At 40.1% G+C, this 17430-nt stretch overlaps 1 protein-coding gene across 7 annotated transcripts in view; it reads left to right on the top strand.

Annotated features, from left to right (window-relative positions):
- The window catches only part of ATP8A2 (ATPase phospholipid transporting 8A2), a 315186-nt gene that overhangs the window by 150953 nt on the left and 146803 nt on the right, over positions 1 to 17430 (top strand). For all 7 annotated transcript variants that reach the window (XM_040057228.1, XM_040057232.2, XM_040057229.2 and 4 more), the window contains one exon: positions 15761 to 15944. In XM_040057228.1, the coding sequence (XP_039913162.1) occupies positions 15761 to 15944 (184 nt within the window). The remainder of the gene's footprint in view (positions 1 to 15760; positions 15945 to 17430) is intronic.

Raw genomic sequence — 17430 nt, 5'->3', positions numbered from 1 at the left:
CTAGTACTTATTTCCCTTCTTCTAGCAAAGATAAGGGAAAGAAACTAGAAATGTCTGTGACTACGAGGTCTTTCTTTGAGAAGTAAGTTATGATCAGACATTACAAAATAATGAGATAAAATTTTAATTTTTGCTCAATTTGGAAATAGTAATTTGGAGAGTGCTTGAGAGATGACTATCTTGGAAACAATCTTTACCATGTGGAAGTTTTTTTTGGATCAGAGCCGTTTCTGTTGAGTCTACACTGGCTGTCTAGCTTTCTCAAGAGACATGTTTATTTCTTCTGATGAATTGGCTTTTATGCCAGATGCTTAGGGTTTTTTTAAGCTGAAAAGTCTATGGCATAAAAATAACCAAGAAATTTTATAGTGTCTACCCAAAGAGCTGTTAACTTAAAAGTTGCCAAGTCTAATGAATCCACTGCTAATATACAAAAATTTCAAGTTAAAGAAATTATGCACAAAGTTATTCAGTACCAGTGGGTTATTCAGGCAAGAGAAAGGGAGTGATGTGATGGTGCTGATGGATGAGGAGAAGGCAAGACTGGAATGAGAAAACTGTTTACCTGGGGAAGATGCTCCAGTAATATGAGATGATGACTACATGCAGGGGAAGGAGATGAGGTCACTTCTCGGCTGCAGTGCCCAGTTATGCTGTGTCTCCCTGGAGACCTTCAGCACGCAAGGCAGCACGTTCGCTAAGTGAGCTTGTTAGAAACCCAGGCCACACTGTGTGACAGAATCACATGGGAACCCTCTTGAGGGACTGTTTCAGTCTTTTAGTAGGGAAGAGCCTCTCTTGTCACTAAACTGAAATTTCAGGTGTAGGTCTAGGTGTTTTCAATCCGTGGATATTGGCCCATGTTTCACTGTTTGACGTGACAGGAAACTTTTCAGGTAACTCTGTTTTATGCAGTAGTACAGTGTTGTTAAACTGCCCCTTACCTGCATAAGCCCAGGTAACACGACCTCCTCCTCCATGTTATGTATTTCAGACCTCAGACCATCTTAGTAATTCTCTGCTGGGCTCTTTACAGTACTCTAGATGTTACCTTACCAGTGCTGAGGAGAGGACTGAAGATAACTTGTGTCTCTGTGCTGTGTGTCCTGGTTCACTTCCTAGTGCATGGTGTGCCTTGATCACACTAAAGGTAATTTTCTGGCTCACACAGAACCCGATACCCACCATGGCCAGATTATGGGCCAACCATTTCCAAGCCTGCATTAGTACATGGAGTTAGTCTTTTCCAAGACGTGGAGCTTAGTCCTTCTCTATCTGAAGTCTGTGAGGCTTGTTATCTCAGTCCCTGATTTCCTGAAAGTTCCTTTCAGTAAAAGCCCTTTGATTCCATGTAATCCAGTCCCCCTAGTTCAGCGTCATCTTCCGACCCACTGAGGGTACCCCTTTTGTCAGTATCTGGATTATTGATGATGTTGAGTGGGATGGAACCTCATGGTACCTCTGACCATTGCCACTTTGACACTGAATGTTTGTCCTGATTCCTGTGAACTTTATTCTATATGAAGTATGATGTATTAATTATGCCTCTAATATGTTAAAACTGTTGGGTCCTCAGGCTAATTGCTCCACCCTGCACCAACATGTTGCTTTGTGTTTGGGGTTTTATTTTTACTGAATGAGGTGAATATGAATAATATCTATACTCCTAAAAATTAAATGGCAGGGCATCTACAGTATGATTATACCCAAGTGCATGTTGAGAATAAGCATTTTTTTCTGTTCTGTGTAAATTATTTGGATTATTTTTACATTCAGAAAATTTAGGAATTTACTTTTTTTGGCATTCAGTGTGTTTTTACAGTTTTTTTTTAAATCCAAATTGCTAACTTTGATTTTTAAGTCACAGTGAAATATGAGTTTAAAGGTAATTAGTAGTTTGTGATCTTGATGGTTTTCCATTATACTCATGGGAGAGTTGCTTATATAAATCTCTCTCCATCTTCATGAAATGAGTGTTTTGAACGCTTTCATGTTAGATTGGAGTAGCTGTGACCTCCTGGAGTTTTGTGGTTTTGATTATACCTTGATCATCACTGCCAGCAAACTCCTAGCAAGGCTACTCTCACCCTGTTTGGAGGAGTGGGGTCTAGAGAATTTTACAGATCTGTACAAAGCGTAATCACTTTTTAAATATTGGTTTAATAAAAGCTAGTGCCCTGAAGGTGTGTGCTGGTAGCCCAGCAAGACAGCCAAACCTTTTTGGCTGTGCCGTGTGAACTCTTATGGTGGATTCTCATACGCAATTGTCATTACCAAAACAATTGGCACATCTGATTTCAGGAGGCTTGAGATCAACCTCTTGTGTGTTGCCCCCACCCGTCCCGCTCTGCCCCCCAGGCTCTCAGGCACAGTTTGTTTAAAGGTGCTATGTACATACCTTGTATCCTGCAGGGCAGACCAGCTTGTAGAAGGCATTCATTCTGTATCTACTGTCTTTTAAATTTGAGTGCTCTTCACATTACCAGAAATGTTACATTTCTGCAGTGTATCTTGAGATCTTGCTTTCCAGTTGCCAGGTCATATTTGGACATGGGGCTCATTTTTTACCTTAATACCTGCTTGGCTGTAAGATTTTTCAGTGTGTTGTATTTGAAAATGAATTGCTGTTACCTGAATTTTCTGGTATGTGAAACATACAACTTTATCAACTTCTGATATATCCTAAAGAGTTTTTAGTGAACTTAGGCTTCCAAATCTTAGTTTTTAACTAAAAGATAAAGTAAAATGTAAAGTAAAATGACCGTTGACTGCATGCTGCTACAAAAGCCATATTATTAGGTCAGGTGTGTGTGCATAGGCTCAAAACTGTTCTCTAGACAGAAATTACTGTAAGCTGACCTGCTTTTCATGGCTGGATTTAAAAAAGAAAGCATCAGCTTAGCTGTGCTGATATGCTCTGGTACACATGGAGAGTATCCTATCTAACTCACAAAAGCTGCTTTTCTGTTTCCTTTAGAGCCCACAAGCTTTTCGGCATGGGCAACTCATCATTTTTTCCTCCCAGGTTTTTTGCTTCTAATCTTGCTTAAGTCATGAAGACTGTCAGTGAGTACAGTTCAACTTCAAGCAGTTCCTTTTTTGTCTCAGTTTTTTATGGTATCTTTTTAAGGAGATGTTTCATGTGATCTGGCTTATTTAGCTCTTCAAGTTGTAGCTGAGGCTATGGGTGACCTAGGTGTTACATTAGCAATAAATAATAAGGTAGCTCTGTCTGATACTTCAAATTGCATTGATGCTTGCAACTTGGATGTGCTCAAATTCGGTATTGCTGTGGCACTAATGGTCTGAAGAAGCCCAGTGCTTAAAAATCATTGTAGCAGTGGGGGAACAACTCTCTTCTAAGGCTGATATGCTGAAGAAGTGTATATGGAAGAAAAGTGCTCTCCTCTGGCCCCAGTAATGTGCTGGTGCTTCACACTGCCTGTCAGTTGCCCAACAGCTCACCTTAAAAGACCACAAGTTAATAGGAAAGGGCCCATTATAATGCCTGCTAAAATGTTTCAAAGCTGTTTTCTATCCAGGGAAGAAGTTCCTTTAGGCAATGTCCTTCTGCCAGCTTTCAGGAGAAAGTTGACATAAATGCACCTCTTTTCTCTATGCTGTTTCAAAGCTCCTTATGTGTAATTATTCCTTTGTCTATCTTTATTCCATGAAGTAAAGAGTGGTGGAAGGCATGATTCCTCTTGGCAACCTAGTACTAATTAAGCATGTCCTGTGATAGGTGGACATGTATGTTACCTAATAGCAACTGCAGTGTTTTGTGTTCTTTCTCTAAAGATGAAAATGTTTGACATACTGAAGACCTGGCTCCTAGTTCCATATTCTTAGCCTAACTCGGGAAGCAAAACTGTTGGCTTAGTTTGTTATATTAAGCAAAACATTTGTGCTTTTTTAAACTCTGTACTCCATAGAGCACAGTCCTGTGTTAAGCTCAGTCTGTACTGATATGGGTGATCCTGTGGTTAGGATTATGGATGAGAAACTAAAAGTCATATGTGGAAAAGAAAAGCAGTTCTCGGAGTTGAGACACAGTCAGGAAATCAAATTTCTTTGATGCATTTTTTTTTTGTCTAAACTCTTGAAGATCCCTTTCGGTAACAACAAGGTAGCCAGCTTGGAGCTTTGAAGAGACATAATTCTGAAGTCAGCACAAGTTTGGGAAAAGAAGAGGGAATTGAGTTTTGTGAGGCTTTTCCTTGTGTGTTAAGCATTTCAGGCTGTATGTGTATACACTGTTAATGAGAGCTCTAAGGAGCAGGTATTGACACTGGAGTGTGTGTGTTCATCCCGGGCTGTTGAAGTACTCCCTGACTGCACCAAAATGCCTGCTCAAGCTTCTGGGGGCAGTCTGCTCAGGCAATGTGGCAGAGGTGGGACCACTAGGTTGGCCTCCTCTTACCTAGCAGTTGCCCACAGTATTGCAGCAAGCGGCGTGCGTATGCCTGATGTGACGGCCTGTGATGCGTGGCTTCGGTTTCGCGTCCCTTCTCTGCAACAGAGTCCTCATCCTTGGAAGGTGCTTGGCAGTCAAGGGTGCAGGGGACCAAATATGTGTTGTGTTCACTCTGCTGTCTGTTCTTCTGTTTTGCTCTTACAGGGGCAGCTGCTGATTATCAGTGTTGTTTTCACAAACCACAGGACTCTTCTGTGTCTTAAACAAGATATGTGTATATATTGAACCATGTGTTTGAGGGTTGCAGATTGCCCTAGAAGCTGGCTGTGTTAGTGGCTGACCATGTGCAGAGATGTTATTGCTGTATCTTCTTGATGGACATTTGGTCATGGTAACTTAGTCTAGGTTGTGGATGAAGACTACAAAATCACCCCGGTACGCTGGATGCTGTATTTTAATGCTGTCATTTAACCATGGGCTTGACCTTGCTAAGGAAAGAGTGAGGAGGGGATGGAGGAAAACTAAAGGAGTAATATTCTAAAACAGTGTTGCTTGTATTGAGTCCGAGGTTAGAGGTTAATGTCAAGTTCCTTTCTTTCAGCCTGCGTTTGGGAGTAGTGAGAATGCTGTGAATGTTCTGCTCTAAGTTAATACCTAACCGGGCTTTGGACAGAGCACAGGTTTAATGGTTGACCAAGAGTGAACCATTCCCAGTCAGACTTTCAGTTGTCAGGGGCTTTCCTATATAGAAGTGCTCAACCTTCCTAGCTGTGGAGTAATTGTGGAAAACAGAAGCTCAGTTATTTTTTTTAAAAAATATGTAGTGGCTTAGGGACTTTGCAGGTGTTTTGTTCAATAGAATCTGGACTTAAGGGAAAGGTGGGAAATAACTTGTGTTTTGGTGGCGGTGTAATGGAAAATTTGGGACCTCATCTCTCTTCCCTGATACATGAAAATCCTGATTTTTCAGATGTACTGATAGCTTTGAAATTGAAAGGCTTGCATTTTTATGGGTGTGGCACTTTCACTTTGGATAGTGAGTCGTCTACATGACTGCAGTCCTGTGATGATAAATACTGGGTAAGAGGCCCTGCTCCAGATTGTGTCTGTCTTGTCTGTTCCAGGAGCATGTAATTCAGAGATGCTAGGCTTTTGAACTATAACATGTAGTTGCAAGTTGATCATGTATATGCACTTTAATATTAAATTCCAGAAAACATTTCACAGAGAGGGAGAAAAATCATGCAGTTGCTAGAATTCATAAGGAAGAAAAAAATCTGTCAGTGCTTATAGTGCTGCTGAAATAGCAAACTTACTCAATTCTACTAGCTACAGATCCCTTCATCTTCCTTCCATGTCAGTGTTTTTGTTCGTTTCTTAGGTATATTATCCTGAAAGCAGCAGTAGTTTACAACAGTAGTGGCATCTAAAGCTGCTTTATTTTATACTTCTGAGCTGTAGTTGAGTGGAGGAGCCAAGCACCCATCAGGTTCCTGAAAGGAGGTTACCAGGAGATGCAGCTCAGTCTCTTCTCACAGGCGGCAAATGACAGAACAAGAGAAAGTGGCCTCAAGTTGCACAGGGGAGGTTTAGATTGGATATTAGGGGAAAAAAAAAAAAATCACTGAAAGTCTGGTCAGGCATTGGAACATGCTGCCCAGGGTTGAGTTACGGTCCCTGGAGGTATTTAGAAGATGTGTAGATGTGGTGCTTAGGGACATGGCTTAGTGCTGGACTTGGCAGTGCTGGGCTGATGGTTGAGCTTGATGATTTTGGATGTCTTTTCCAACTTTAATGATTCTATGATTCCATGATGGCCATGTATGTGGTGCGACTGATGCTCTCACAGTATTGCTGCTCTGTTTCTAGAGGTGAGTGCTCACTCTGGCTCTTCCAATTGATCTTTTGGCTTCACCACAGGGCAGGGGCTTGCTAAATTGGCTGATGTGCTTATTAATTGACATTGTGTCAATCATCACTTAATTTCATCGTGTGTTGCAAAATTTTGTAAACAGCTCTGCTTTGTGAAATACACAGCTGCTGGCTCTGTGTGCATGTCCTCAAGGTTATAAAAGGACTAATCTGTATATTTTGCAGACTGAAATTTTTTTGCTCTGTCATTAGAAAAAGACTGGTTTCTGTGTTGTATGAGAACTGCTCAGGCTGATTAGCATGGAAATGAATGTGCCTTAATCAGCTTGGGGTAAAGGAAGCTCAAAATTAATTTGATATATTAGTTTCATTTTAAAAACATATAGCAGTTGCCACTAGTGACCATTATAATGAAAAATGCAAAACAGCCTTTCATTCAACATGCTGTTTATGCCAGCTCATCACTTTCCAAATAATTTGTTTTCCAAACTAGGTTTTCAGTATTTAATCTTTGCCCCATAAAGCAGGTTGGGGGAAGGGCAATCAAGACAGAAACATGCAGGAAGGAATATCAAAGAGGAAGACGATGCTGACTTGAAACTTAACCCTGTGTTCCCTGGAACATAGTGTTTATGTTACACTGCTTAATACCTCGAATCCAACTTATAAAGAAGTTATTTCCTAGCCCTTGTCCTCTGAAGATCATTTCAGTGGCAACTGCAAAAGGCAAATGAGTTATTGAAATATGAAATGCAAATGAGAAATTCTCTAGAGATACATATGTTAAAAAAAACCCATGTCATTAGGAGAAAATTTCCTTTTTTTTTTTTTTTTTTTTTTTTTTTTTTTTTTTTTTTTTTTTGGTGATAAAAAGATACTAAATTTGTGTTCTTCCTGTTCAGAAGAGTCTGTAATTCAGGGCCTTTATAACTACAAAGAGAGCTTTATATTAAGAAGGCATATCTAATCTATCTAAAGAGATGCAGAAGGAACTGCTTTGGTTACCATTAAATTATAAAACTGCCCTATGTCCTGTGAGCATGTATACAGAAGTGTGCATGTGTTTTGATTTTGTCCCTGCTAGGCATTAAAAATACCCTGTTCTGGATAACCTGAAATTTAAAGGTAATATATGTTGCTCAGGAAGTCAAGTGCGTGACTGGCACACTAGTGAGACTGAGAAACTGAAGGAAGATATTTTTTTGTGTTTATTATAAGGTGAAATAGGATGTAAAACTCTTTAAAATTAAAAAAAGACTTTCACCAGTCTGATAAATTTGGATGAGTGAAGCAGTTTGAAGGACTGTCTGTTCAGGAAAAAAGTTAAGAAGTGAGACTGCAAATGAAATTACAAAGGATGATGAAGCTGAGGTTGTTCTTACAGAAGCCAGTAGAAGTTTGGTAAGGCTTCTGGTTGTCTGTTTAAAAGAGATGGGGCTATAGAAAAATATTAGCAAGAGCTGGAAGCAGAGTCAAGTGAGGACTTTAGAAGAAGGGAAGGTGTGTCAGTCAATTCAGCATCAGATGGCCGTGTCAGGAGGAAGCAGATATTCTACCTTACCAGAAAACAGGAGAGCAAAAGCCTGTGCACTTGATTAATTTAAAGGTATTTAGCACTGCAGTAATGTAAAAGAAGGACTTCAGCCTGTGAAACTTTGTGACTATTTCATGTGAACCAGTTACCTTCAACTCCCTTTACCTTGGTTGAGAGAAAACGGGAGTTTTAAGGGGAGATGAACTGCAACCTTAAAAGTACACGTCTGAAGCTGGATGAATTGCACTCTAGAAGTGCCTGTCTCTCTCTGACTACAAAAGGAGTGTGATGTGATTAGTGCAGATAGAGATGTCTCCATTGAAGACACTTAGATGTAGTTGGATGAATTCCTCTGGTGCTTTTTCTGGACGTTAAGTTATCCCATCAGTTCACTCAGTACTGACTCCAGAAACGTAAGTACAGTGCCAGAACCAGTCCTATGAAAGTTGTGAGCAGGGGAAGGAAGTTCAGAAAAATTACTAAATGTAAAGCATTCAATGAAAGGCACATTTTGAGTCAACATGTTGTGTGCTTTTGTTCACTTTACTTCTGTGGGTTACTGTATCATTACAAGATTTCCAAGATACCTCATGGCATCATGACTGCAATTCAGGCCCAACCCTTGCTTGGATGGCACGTGCTTGGAATCTGCAGGCCGCTGTGTCAGGTGAAATCAACTGCGTAATTAAGAACTGCTAAATATAATGTCATGGTAATGCTCCTTCTTTTCTGAGCATTACTTTTAGTAGTGCGTTAATTTATCTTGCTTTTTTTTTTTTCTGGGAACCAAAGCATACACCTAGGACAATGTTATTCATGGCTCTCAGCTTTCTGGGCTGTCTCTCATCTGCCTTTTCTGCAGATGAGGTCACCGAGCTTTTTTGAAGTACTGGTGTATTTTATGATAGAACAGGGTAAAATAATGTTCACTGCAATAAAGGTAAACTCTTAAGGGCCTTTTGTGTTGCATTAACAAGGCATTTCAAGGAAGTAGGATATCAATTTCATGTTTCATGTTAAAGACATTAATGTCTTTGTGTTTATGCCTGTTATGGCATGGAAGCAGAAAAAGGTAATACTTGAAACAGCTTCCTTCCTTGACTTCCTCTTCTCACAAATAAACATTAAAAATTTAAAAGCATGGGTAAGAGTGTCTTCAGAGCATTTTGTATTGAATTGGGAGTGTGGAAAGTATGCAATCTTCAACAGAAATGCCCTAGTCTCCTTGTATTTGTGGAAGGGACCCACGAAAAAATCCCCAGAAAACCCAACACATGGCAGAACACAGGAGATGGCTGACAATAGGTATCAAACTATGCCTTGCTTAGGTATGGACGAGCTTGTGGGACTGCCTCTCATCATGGCCTTGTAAGTCTGGATATAAACTGATCTCTTAAAAATTACCTAATATTTTTCTCTCTCTCTCTCTCTCTATCTTATTAATAAAAGAACGCTGGTAGGATTTACTTACTTTATTTTTATTGATCATGTGTCTTCTTATAAAAAATTGATAGTCTCATTTGCTAGTTCTGTAGCAGAATCCTGTCTTTACACTTGAATGCAGCAAATAAAACTAATTATTTTCTGATATACTGCATTCTTATTTCCCATCTGGGCTTATGTCCATATATTTTGAAGCATCTGCAATGATGCAGCTGTAGTTTAAGGGCCTGGTGTGAGAATTATTATTTACAGTTGCCCAGTTGCCATCAGTTGCTGTCATACATCTGTAACTGCAATAAATGTAGGTATGCAAAGGGACTGATTTAGGAAAACTGTTTATCATTTCCTACTGACAGGATCTTATGGGGTCTAGCTGACTGGTGTGACACGGGATGCTTGTGCTGATTGTCTCCTTCCTATCATATTTGTGACTCTGTCCATCTTGATATATTAGATGGACTCTGGGAATAAGAGGGATAGCCTTGTAGATTGCACAAAGTGTGCAGTAAAGGAATTGAAGTTTTAAAGCAGTTGAAGTACATTAAAAATTTAAGTTAAAGTTCTATTGCATTGCTTTGCTTGGGTAAAATTGATGGTTTCATGTTTCTACTTTTGAGGTTTTAAAAAACTTTGGAACCAGAATGAGTTTCTAAATAAAACGTTTGATACTTATTTTAAAATATCACCGCTTCACTGTTGGTTTAAGGGTTTTTTTTGTAGTTGGGGTTTTTGTTGGGTTTTTTGGTGAAACTTTTCACTAAACTAGGACAGAATTTGTTAGTTGCTCTGGTTGTGCCACAAAGTATTCCTGATGAAAAAATTTGAACTGAAAGATCTTTCATCTTACTTAAATTTTCTTAAAAAAATAAAGTAAGCCTGAACAAACCTCTCCATGAGATGCTGAGTGGAATTGTAGAATATCTCAAGTTTGAAGGAACCTATAATTCCAGCTCCCTGCTCCTTGCACCTAAGACAAGATCATACAAGTACAATTCTTCTGAACAGACAAAACATATCAAGTAAGAATTTTACTTGTTGAAGTGTATTCGGGCTAAAGCAGCGAATGCAAGCTAAGTGCTTAAAGCCGTTGGGACCTGATCTGCAGAAGTCAGTGGGAAGCCACTGACATCCTCATTGGAAACCACCTGTGTTACTGCTCTGTGCTGTGCCCTGTGCTGTTTTTTCATGAGCCCACTTGAAGTTCAGGAGGGATCTTAAAGTATTTCCTGATATAGCAATACAGGATGTTGTTACCTGAAAACTACTCACCCCCTGCCTCCTTTCACTGTTGCCTTATGAATTTAAGTAACCTGAGGATAATTAGGTCCGTATCTTTCTGAGAATCCCTGGCTCTAGGCTGCATTTCTCTCCCAGCTTCTTCACAAGGCGTGGTTCTTTGTGCCCTCTCTTACTTCTACCCAGCCCATTATGGAGGAAGCAATGTGATATGAAGGCATCAGTCGTCTTTGGGATGAAAAGGCCTTTCTGTATTAATCTGTTAAAGGTGCTGATAAAGACTAAGCAGGTTTGAGACTGACAAGAACCTTCTGTTTTCCGTATTAGCTTTTACTTTCTTGAGGGCAAGGCTACCAGAAGTCCCAAAGGTGGACAAGGAGCCGCTCTGCTGCATGACTGACACTTTAATTCATGTATCCCTGCCATCATCCACACAGTTTATATTGCGCAGCCAGATGCTGAATGATAGGCACTTTATAAAGGGGAAGTCTTGACCTCAGGCTCTCTTGTAGACTGTGTAGGCTAAATTGAGATTGTCAGGGAAAGAGTTGGAGCAAGAACCTGAAGACTTGATCTTATCACATTGTAGCTATCACCACAGTTGTGGTACTTGAAACCTGACTTCTTTTTTCCTCAAGTATGCATAAAGGAGAGAATCGGTCTGTTGTCAAAGATATTTTTGAGCAGAGGCAATAAAAATATAAAGGTATATTCCTGTATAAAGAAAAATGTTTTAATGAACTCCTGAGTGGCACTCAAAGAACCTTTATAAGGAGCACTGCTGTCTGACTGCAAGAGTAAGCTGAAGATTTTGATGGATCTGATGCTTTATTCACAACTTAATTCTTATTTGGGTGTGTATTTAGGCAAGGCTTTTACATCCTGATACTGTTGCAGTGAGCTCGGCAATGAAAGCCAGTGGTCTTCGCTCTAATGATACATACCAATTCTGTCACTGCAGATTTTTTTTTTTTTTTTTAAAGAAGTTAGTTCTTTCCTTGTGCTTTTTACTTTGACCTCATGCATTTGTCCATAATCTTTGTGAGCTTGGCTGTACCTGGGGGAGCTGTAGTTTAATAGTATCCTGTGCTATAATCTTCAGTTCTTCCTGTAGACAGCTTATCAAATGTGCAGGATTGTACCACAGCTCTGATCATCTGGCTAAGGGGATTAATGTCACCTAATGCAGTGTGTTGGTGCCAAACAGATTATAAGGAGGCTGAGTCAGTGAGCTGGGGGAGGAGAGGTGTAAAACCCATCAGGAAATCAGTAATCATCTCAATTTGCAGCTTTTGTAGCTAATGTACTGTGTACAGCAACAAAATGTCTTCTCTGGAGTTGCAGGCTGTACTTGCTGTTGAAGTGTCAAAGAGGATGCTTGTTATAGAGCTGTTGTTTAGGAGAAACTACAATTAAGTAACACTTTGTGCTGAAATATTGTCATAGATTTCATCTTCTTAAACCACGTCCATAAATATTTGTGGTATTTAAAAGACACGTGTAGCATTTCTGGTAGTTTGTTTAGCCTTACTAGGCATATAGGGACGTTAAACATTCACTTAGTGCTACATGATTGTGGATTTAATTAACTTTATTTGGTCAAGACTGTAAAAGCATACTCTGTGTACATTATGTAGCTGATAAATACATTTTTATAGAGACGTTCCCTTGACTTGCCAGATAATGGTTCACTAATGGCAAAGCTAATTTAAAATCTGAAACCACACCTACACTGTAGGCACCAAAGTGATCACAGGCTGCATTAGCTTGCCTGACATGTCCCAGCTAAACTGCACTAGAAGAAGCTTGAGCATCTCTGCCACATTCTGGTCATGTCTGAAGTTTCTGTAGACAAGCTGCTAGTTTAAATTACAGAGTCAGAAATGCTGTTCACATTTTGTCTTTTTTTTTTTTTTTTTTCCCTGCTCTTTTAATCATATTTGAAAACAGGGCACTTCTTAGATATTTCTATTGCTATGTAACTGAAAAGTAATTGAACATAAGTTGGAATTCCAAGAGATGCGTATGTCTGAGAAGGCTCTTAGCAGATATGTGTAGTACTTTGCTGTGAAGAAATAATTGCATGAGGAGGCTGCCAAAAGTATATGGTCCTCTGTACTGGAGGTGCCCCTGGGGCTGGTAACGGGGGTCTGTGCACTTATCAATCCAAATCCTCCACAGCTGGCCCCAAGTCCCTCTGGAGTTTCCATTTTATGGCTTGAAGTCCCTTTGACTCCTTGCTCCATGCTTTAGTATTTTATTGTGTGAGTACTGGGGGAGAGGGAAGAGCGCATGTGTGCATGTATGAGAGAAAAGTTAAAATCTGGTGTAGATGACACTCAGAGCTGATTTATAATTAAAAACCAACACCTTTTTTGTGCTCCATAGGTTGGTGTGTTGGGGTTTTGTGTTGCTAATTTAACTGGGCCTCTACAGTGCCATGTGGTGTTTGCACTGCCAGGTAGTGGAGTGCTTAATAGATCTATCCAATCGTATTAAGTAAATTTTATGGTTTAGTCAACTTTTTCCTGTATGTGGCTTTTAGGAACCGGACAGCAGCTGGACTTCTCAGGTGGTTTAGTTCACATGTGAAGTTTGAGCTTAGCAAGTTTCTTTTCCCCCAAATTACTTATCAAGTTATTTTAAGCGTGATTTACTAATAAAACACCTGTTTAGGTGTTTACTAAAACCAAGGCCATAAGGCATAATACTGAACAAGATAACTGCCTTTTTTTGATCAGCAGTGATCCTGATGGGTGTATTAAATGGCTATTTAAGTTGCTCCCACAGGATGTAAACTCTGGGGAAAAAAAAAAAAAAGCCATATAAAAAACCTCTGTCTCCCCTATTTCCAAAGCTCCCGATTCTCCCCCTATTTAATAGTGAAGCTTTTAGTTATCAGTTACTTTTTTTTTTTTTTTTTAGTGGTATATGGCTGACTTGAGATGTGGAAAAAGTTTTGTCTAAAGCTTTATTTAAGGAAATACAAAATAATTTGGAATGTTAACTAAAACTGATGGTGAAAGGAATTAGGTTTGTTTGCACAGATGGGGTTAGAATGGAAATATTTAATCTACGTGTAGGTATTTCCAAAATACTTCATATGATTTGGTAATCTGATCTACCTTTTCCATGACAAAAGGGCATTTTGGATGTCTTATCCAATTTAGAAACCTAGTCCTGAGTATTTTTCCACTTCTTGCCTGGTTTAGACTAGTTCAACTCTGAATTCCATGAACGTTTATTGACTTGAAACTAATATAAAATGAGAGAAGAATCAGGTTAAAGTAACTGCCAATAAATCTGATAAGGATCTTCAGATATTATGGAGTCAGTCTTTTGTTTTTGAGTTGGAATTGAGTAATATCATCGCCGTGGTCCGAGTTGCATCAGCACACAAAATGTGAGATCAGGAAGTAGCCTTGTGCTTTCTGATCTGACCTGCATAGTCTGCGATTGGAAAGGTGGCTTGGCAAATGGGGTGGCCAGCTGGAGGAGGGAATAGAATCATTAAGATTGGAGAAGTCCTTTGAGATAATTCTAACTGACAAGTCCACCAGTAAACTATGTCCTTCAGTGCTGCATCTACACAACTTTTAAATACCTCTGGGGATTGTGACTCCACCACTTCCCTGGGCAGCCTGTTTCAATAGTGGTCAACCCTTTCCCTTAATTTTTTTCCTCTTGTCCAATCTAAACCTCCCCTGGCACAACTTGAAGCCATTTCCTCTTGTTCCTACCATCTTTTACCTGGGGCAAGACACCCCCCATTCGGTACCATCTCCTTTGTGGTGGCTGTAGAGGGTGATTAGGTATGTACTCCTGCCTCTTTTTCTTCAGGCTGAACAGTCAGAGCTCCCCCAGCTGCGCCTCGTAACAGTTGTGCTCCAGACCCTTCCCCAGCTCCGTTGCCCTTCTCTGGACATGCTCTAGTGTTACCCTGGTTTTTCTGAGTTTCTTTATTAGCCTTTTGATTTTCATAAATGGAGTCAGATCTTTTAGTTACTGTAGAATATTAGAGCAGTTTTCTACTTTTCCCACAGATGTAATATAAACAAATCCTTTGTTTTTCATTCTCTGTCTTTTGTTTGCATATTTCTAACCTGAAAACAATTGTAACTGACAACTGGTCTGGCCACTGAGGCTGAGGGGAGGAAACCCCAAAAAGCCAATCTTCTGCTAGACCCAGAAATGTATAAAAAGTAAAAAAAATAAACAAAGGGGTTTCTTCTTCTCTCAGCTGTGAGCTGGGATTGGAAGGACCTCTGCGAAAATCTCTTGCCTATGTGTGACTGCTTTGTGTGTCTTGGTGACACTCTAGCACCTCAGTTGTTTCTCCTGAATTGAGGGACCCAAAACTGAACTCAAGGTGTGGTCTCACCAGTGCCCAGGGCAGGGGGACGGTCACTGCCCTGCTCCTGCTGGCCACACCACGGCTGATCCAGGCCAGGATGCCATCGGCCTTCTTGGCCACCTGGGCACAGCTGGATCATGTTCAGCTGCTGCTGACCAGCACCCCCAGGTCCTTTTCCAGCAGGCAGCTTCCCTGCCAGTAGTGCTGCCTGGGGTTGTTGTGATCCCAGTGCAGGATTCAGCACTTGACCTTGTTGAACCTCATACAGCTGCCCTTGGTCCATCAATCCAGCCTGTCCAGATCTCTCTGCTGGGCCACATTGCCCTCCAGCTGATCAATATTTTCACCCAACTTGGTGTTATCTGCAAACTGACTTAGGGTGTGCTCAATCCCCTCATTGAGATCATTGATAAAGATGTTAAATAGAGCTGGGTTAATAATGAAGTAAGCCTGCAGTATCTTTTGCAAACCATTGAAAATGTCTCTGAATGTGTTCATGATCTTTCTCCTTCTGGATGGTGATGACAGGAGGCAGGGAAGCCTGAACTTTTAATCTGTAAACTGTCATAGCTGGAGGAGAAACTCACTTCGATGTTCCCAATATAACATCACCAGTGTTATGCTAATTAGGAGGGGCTGGGTAAGGAAAACAAAGCTTTGAAACCTTTCATACAGATTTGGTCTCTTTTGCATCAACTATCGGCAAGTAGGTAAATGTGAAAGTATTTTTAAAGCTACTTCTTTCTTCTGAAATAGTTTGGCACGGGTTCTGAAGCTTAGTTGTTGAATGAGGGAACATCCCAGCAACTGCCTTTGACTACTTCTAAATGTAGGTTACAGCTGTTCTTTTGGGAAAGGCACATAGCTCAACATGTGAGAAACTGACACCTTTTTCTCTCCTTTTCAGAGTATCTCCTCTGCAGAAGTCTGAAATAGTAGACATGGTCAAGAAACACGTCAATGCCATAACACTTGCCATTGGGGATGGTGCCAATGACGTAGGAATGATCCAGACAGCTCACGTTGGAGTGGGGATCAGTGGCAATGAGGGCATGCAGGCAACCAATTGCTCGGATTATGCCATTGCACAGGTCAGATGCAAGAATGAACAACTGCCATATCATCTTGTGGGAAATGCACTGTGCAGCCATGTAGTGCTTGATTGGCTTCTTCTAGCCTTCAAGCTAGAAGTATGTCTGATTGTTTCCTTTTCCAGGCAGCTGTCTAGAACATATTTTGGATATATTTTGGGTATTTGTTATGATTTTTGTATTCTTCAGAGCAAAGCTCCATTTCTCTTCAAAGTTTTTTTTTCCTCCTGACAGCTGTAAAATATCTTGGTTCTTCAGTAATCAGGGGGAAGCAGTTTCTGTGATGCTTGTGTTAATGTGCTTTTAAGTAACTGATCTGTCTTGGTGCAAACTCTTACTGTGAGTAGGCGCTATAAACAGGTGTGTGAGAATTTGGCTGTTTGGCAGCTCTTAATTGGAGGTATCTCCTCTATCTTTATTTGCCCCTGGCCCCTGTGTTGCATCCAAGAATTGATCACAGTTCTAGAGAGCTGGCCAGCATTTTCATTTTACATATCTTATTTCAAACCTTATTTGAGTGAATGCTCCTAAATTAGTTCATCAAATTCAGAACTGATTACTTCTGCCAAAAAAGAGGAATTAAAGGCTTTTTTATTTGTTTGTTTTGCTGAAGAAGCCACAATTTAGAGTCAAGACTTGGAAAGAAAAATCAGAAAGTAAAAATATGCTTCAGTTGCTGAATATCCCTGAATACTTTTTACACCTGAGATGCTCTATGTGTTTGAAACTCTGATGAAGGGCAAAACCAGATTGACAGGAAGCAGAGACACAATCCCTTGTCTCCTCAGTGACCAGAGTTTCAGCTGATGATCCCTTCTGGCAGTGTGTAGTCAGATTTGTTCTACCATCTTTCAATAGCTTCCAGAAGCAGGTGAGGTTTTGAAAAGGCAGGGATGCTGCTGCTGTATGCACTGATAACTGTTTATTGTGTTAACCCTACTGAGAAGCAAAGTGGCAGTCTTGTATTGCTGCTCTGTTCTGACCTCTGATAAGGAACATTTGGTTTCAGGTTTGAATAACTGAGACTTTTCACAAAATCTGTCTTGAGAATTTTAGGCAGTTTTACCAAGTTCTTGTGTCATAAACAGTAGCGTATTCCAAATGTATACAGTATAGAAACTTGCGCAGCCATTGTCTCTGGTATCTTGTAATGAGTTTTACATTTTTAATTTCAGTGGATTATATATAGTTTCTGCTGTGTAACTTAATGGAATGCTCTTTACTTGGACTTCCTCAGATAATTTATTACTTCTGCTTTAGTAAGCATAAGCAGCAAGAGTTTTGCCCGTAGAAGGCCCTGCATATGTAATTTCTTTGTGTCGTGGAAGCGTTAAATCTGGAGAAATAATTCCACATTCACGTGTTGCTTTTGCATTAACAAAATGTCCTGTATTTCAGTTTAGTGTTAGAACATGGAAGTTGCTCTTGGTTTAAATTGCAGTCAGTAAGTTACTTACAATAATGATGAATCTTTTTCATCAATATG

The sequence above is a fragment of the Hirundo rustica genome, chromosome 2, assembly GCF_015227805.2.
Source record: "Hirundo rustica isolate bHirRus1 chromosome 2, bHirRus1.pri.v3, whole genome shotgun sequence".
Classification (NCBI taxonomy): Eukaryota; Metazoa; Chordata; class Aves; order Passeriformes; family Hirundinidae; genus Hirundo; species Hirundo rustica.
The sequence above is the reverse complement of the archived record's forward strand: the minus strand, read 5'-3'. Positions and strand labels throughout refer to the sequence as shown.